At 33.7% G+C, this 3,878-nt stretch overlaps 1 protein-coding gene across 1 annotated transcript; it reads left to right on the top strand.

The window, feature by feature from the left end:
- Nucleotides 1-278: 278 nt before the first annotated feature.
- LOC126654734 (stress-response A/B barrel domain-containing protein UP3) lies at nucleotides 279-3,608 on the top strand. Its single transcript, XM_050348694.2, has 9 exons — nucleotides 279-443; nucleotides 554-635; nucleotides 911-1,038; nucleotides 1,382-1,521; nucleotides 1,655-1,723; nucleotides 2,273-2,411; nucleotides 2,653-2,715; nucleotides 2,794-2,837; nucleotides 3,355-3,608. The coding sequence occupies exons 1-9, from the start codon at nucleotides 308-310 to the stop codon at nucleotides 3,439-3,441; spliced, it is 888 nt and encodes a 295-aa protein (XP_050204651.1). The 5' UTR covers nucleotides 279-307; the 3' UTR covers nucleotides 3,442-3,608.
- Nucleotides 3,609-3,878: the final 270 nt, after the last annotated feature.

Raw genomic sequence — 3,878 nt, 5'->3', positions numbered from 1 at the left:
ATGGACATAATTGAGCTGTTTTAAAAATGTTAAAGGGCATATTAAGAATAGAAAGTTTACGAGGGACTTATTTGCATCCTGACCTACACATTAGGGGCAAAGTTAGACCTGGTCCCTATTTTATATTGAAAATGCTCCAAACTAAACATATTAAGGGCTTATCTGTCCCTACATTAAAACATCAGGGATGAAATTGCATCATCTACCTTTTAAATAATCAGAGCCGTTATTTTTCCATAAACTGAAAATCAAATGACCACCACATTTCTTTTCTGAAATCTCCCTTCGTTATTTATTTATTTCGAAAATGTACCAAAAAAACAATTATCATCTGCCAATTGTGAGTAAAACAATGCGTCTTCAAGCTCTTCTATCTACTGGAATTCCAGTTCCCGATTTTCGCGCGCAATGTTATCACCGCTCAAACGGTGTCGCTTTACACGGTGAGTTTCACCTGAAATTGAGTCGGAATTCAATTTTTATTTAGCTGTTTGGACTAATATTCTCTTTTAATTCATTACTATATCGCCACTGAATTACGTTAAAACGGCAGCGTCTTGCAGCGGGAGGCATCGGAGACGTACGGTTTCAGCTTCTGGTAGTCAGAGTTCAACCTTCAATGCGGTGAAGAAAAGGTCTTATTTCAATTATTTCTTATTTGATTTTTTATTTAATTTTAAAATGGAAGTGTAATGTATAATTAATTGATTTTAACTAAATTTTAGAATCGGAGTAAAATTGAGGCATGTCAGTTAGCATAAATTGATAATTTACACTAATGTTTGAACTATTTTATTTACTCTAGCAAAATTGCTAGGTATTTTGATTCGATTCGATTCAGTTTGATTTTGGTATTGAATTTACGTAAATTCTGTATTACTGAATTTGTGTATGTTTTGTGATCACAAAGAAAAGTTGTGGAACATATTTGTTTGTTGAAAGCAAAGCGAGATTTATCTGAGAAGGACGAGAACGACATGCTGGATTATTTGTACACTTCCCAATATCAAATGCGCGGAATTGTTGCAATATCTTTAGGTGAGTGTTTTCATTTTTTTCATTTACGCTTTGCTTTCAAATATGATTTGTTTGAAAATCTGTAATTTGGCTTCATTGTTTACAATTAAAGTAGGAAATTTGATGCCTAATACCATTTACTATGTTTGGTTCAAAGTATGTTATTAACTAAATGCAAACTTCAAAATGGCAAGACCGCAAGACTTCATTTTCCATCCTCTATTTAAAATATAGCTGTCGATTAAATCCATGGTTACATATTTGAAATACCTTTTTTGTATTAGTTTGGGGTTCTGGAGGAAGTCATAAAAATATCTCTCGCTAACCTTATTTAGTCATGTAAACGCCCTATTTTCTTCTCTAGGACGCATTTCGAGTGACATTGTAGAAAATTATACTCATGCTGTCGTCATGCGTTTCGAAAGAAAGGAAGATGTTACAAGGTTTTATGAGAACCCTTTCTATTTGAAAGTCCTCAAGGAGCATGTTATGCCTCACTGCCAAGTACGCCCTGTAACATGTAAACACTCAAAACTAATTTACCCAAAAGTCTTTATTTGCTTTGCTTCCAGCCGCATAACTTAAGTTCTATTTCTTAGGTACTGATAATTTGACCCATTTTGGCTTATTTTGTCAGGAAATACTTAATGTGGACTACGAATCTGAAGTGGAAGATGATATCCTTTCTATATTTCGCAAAGGGGAGGTTAGGAATTATATATTTATGAATTGATTTTGGACAAAAACATTTGGTTCCTAGAGTCACTTGTGTTTCTCTGCGTAGGCTTATAATAGTATTAATCATGGGCAAAGCCAGAAATATTTGAATGGGGGGCGATTTTTTTACATCGGGTCGGGTCATAAAGGTTGGCAATTTGCAACATATTATATAAAAAGAATTAAATATATATTAAAAAAAAGTGAAATAGTTTTAAATAGTTAATTTTGTTTTTTCAAAGGTGGGCAATTGTTCTGCTTATAAGCTCCTAAAGCAATAGGTTCTTAGTCCCAGCTTTCCCAAAGGGTGGCTTCGCTCCTGACTGTAGACATACTATCATGCAAATGCTGAAAACGTGTATCTAAGAAGGATTTGTAGACTTCCTAAGCACTTTTTCCCCCTAAGTTGATACTTTACATCGATATTTAGTGTTTTCCCCCTGGTATTATGTTCTAATCTTGCAATACCATCAAATTATTGATTTGTGCCGGAAAAACCCGACATGGAATTAATGTGCTCTGAACCTCTTGTTGGCAGGAGTTCAACTATGGCGTGGAGTTTCTACATCTTATAGCATTTTCTGAGAATCCATTTGCTGCACCTGCAAAAGAGGCATTAACATTTCATAAAAGGCTGACAGAAGAATTTCCATCCTTGATTGTCCAATCTACTCAAGGTGTGTTTGGATTTTGAAACAAGAGGTGCAATATATCTTGTTTCAGACAGCTATCCGCCTTTTGTCCTTCCTCTGCACATTTTATTTCATTGGCCAATTAAAGAATCAATTCCAATCGTGTTCTAATTATCGACGAATGAGGAATTTATTTTATATTTTCGAATTAATGAATCTTTGTAGGATCAAGTAATTGTTTCTCATCATACTGCGGGATATTGTCTTGTTTTTCTGTGGTGATCAGGCTCCAATTTTAATACCAGCAGTCAGGAATATACTCATGGGCTAGTGACCAGATTTCGATCATGTATGTCTTTTTCCAAAAGTCTTTATCATCTTATGAATTATGAATTATCATTAAATTAGTTGCTGGCAAATTTTGCAGTTGAGGCATTTGAGATGTTTATGGGCAGCACAGAATACAAAGAGGTAAGAAACCTGAACAAACTAATGAATTTGGCTTGTTTCTCTTGAACTTTCTTTCGAAAAATTTCTATCATTTGATAGCCTGAAAGTGAGTTTGTTCTTTCCTGCTTAATAGTTCTTTGATTTTCCAATTTCTAACTTGTTGGTAAAGGTTCTGAGAACTAAGATTTTTAGCCTCAAGGAAACGGCTAAGCATGCTTGTGCATCTCGATTGGTAGACCGGCTCTTAATTGTTACTTATATTGCTAATAGTCCCTACTACTTTGATGTTCTAGTTGAAGTTACTGAACCATCTCTCTAGGTTATTCCTCCAGATAAAAGTTATCAAGAGAGTTAGAGAGCTATTATATGTTTAATAGTGCAGATGTAGGGTTTAGGATATATTATTGGAACTTAAGTTTGCAAAAAGCTTATAGACATTGATATTTTCTTTCTTCATCTTACTTTTTTTCGCTTACAGTATTACGCATGTATTTAGCCGATAAATTTATTTTAAATAGTCTGCATTATGAAAATACAGACGTGGAAGTCAAAATTCGAGCACATCATCAAGAAAACTCTTCCAATTCATTACTCTGTTGATCCAGTTGGCAAGGAGCTTATGTAGTGATGGTTCGTTGCTTTTAAAGCTGCCAGTAAAACTGAAAAGACTCGAATGCTAATCTTTAAAAGGAATTATTTATAGCAGTTTAAAACCTTAAAAGGCTTGCAGGAACAAGCATGCAGGTAAACCTTCTTGACATTATGGTCTATACTGGTATTACCTCCGGATTATTTGATCTCTGAAATTCTAAATATGTACATTCAAATTTTAATTACTTTTAATTGAAATTAAATATTTTTCCATTTTCATATTTCATTCCTTCTCAATGAGGGATTGGCATTTTACTTGAAGGTGATATATTTTTTGGTTATTTGCTAGAACCAGGGGTTTGCATAGGAATTATGATGCAACCGGAATTGTATCAAAATTTTAATTTGTTTTTAGAATTGAACAAAACCATTTCTGTGAGAATTTTGAATATTGAAACTGAAAAATTATTG

The sequence above is a fragment of the Mercurialis annua genome, linkage group LG7, assembly GCF_937616625.2.
Source record: "Mercurialis annua linkage group LG7, ddMerAnnu1.2, whole genome shotgun sequence".
Classification (NCBI taxonomy): domain Eukaryota; kingdom Viridiplantae; phylum Streptophyta; class Magnoliopsida; order Malpighiales; family Euphorbiaceae; genus Mercurialis; species Mercurialis annua.
This window is presented reverse-complemented; position numbering and strand designations above follow the sequence as displayed.

Bases quoted from the DNA above. Each gene is read 5' to 3' on its own strand.
- LOC126654734 (XM_050348694.2), top strand. From the start codon at position 308: ATGTACCAAAAAAACAATTATCATCTGCCAATTGTGAGTAAAACAATG. The intron at 636-910 runs GTCTTATTTCAA...GTGATCACAAAG, and splicing joins TTCAATGCGGTGAAGAAAAG to AAAAGTTGTGGAACATATTT. The intron at 1,039-1,381 runs GTGAGTGTTTTC...TTTCTTCTCTAG, and splicing joins AATTGTTGCAATATCTTTAG to GACGCATTTCGAGTGACATT.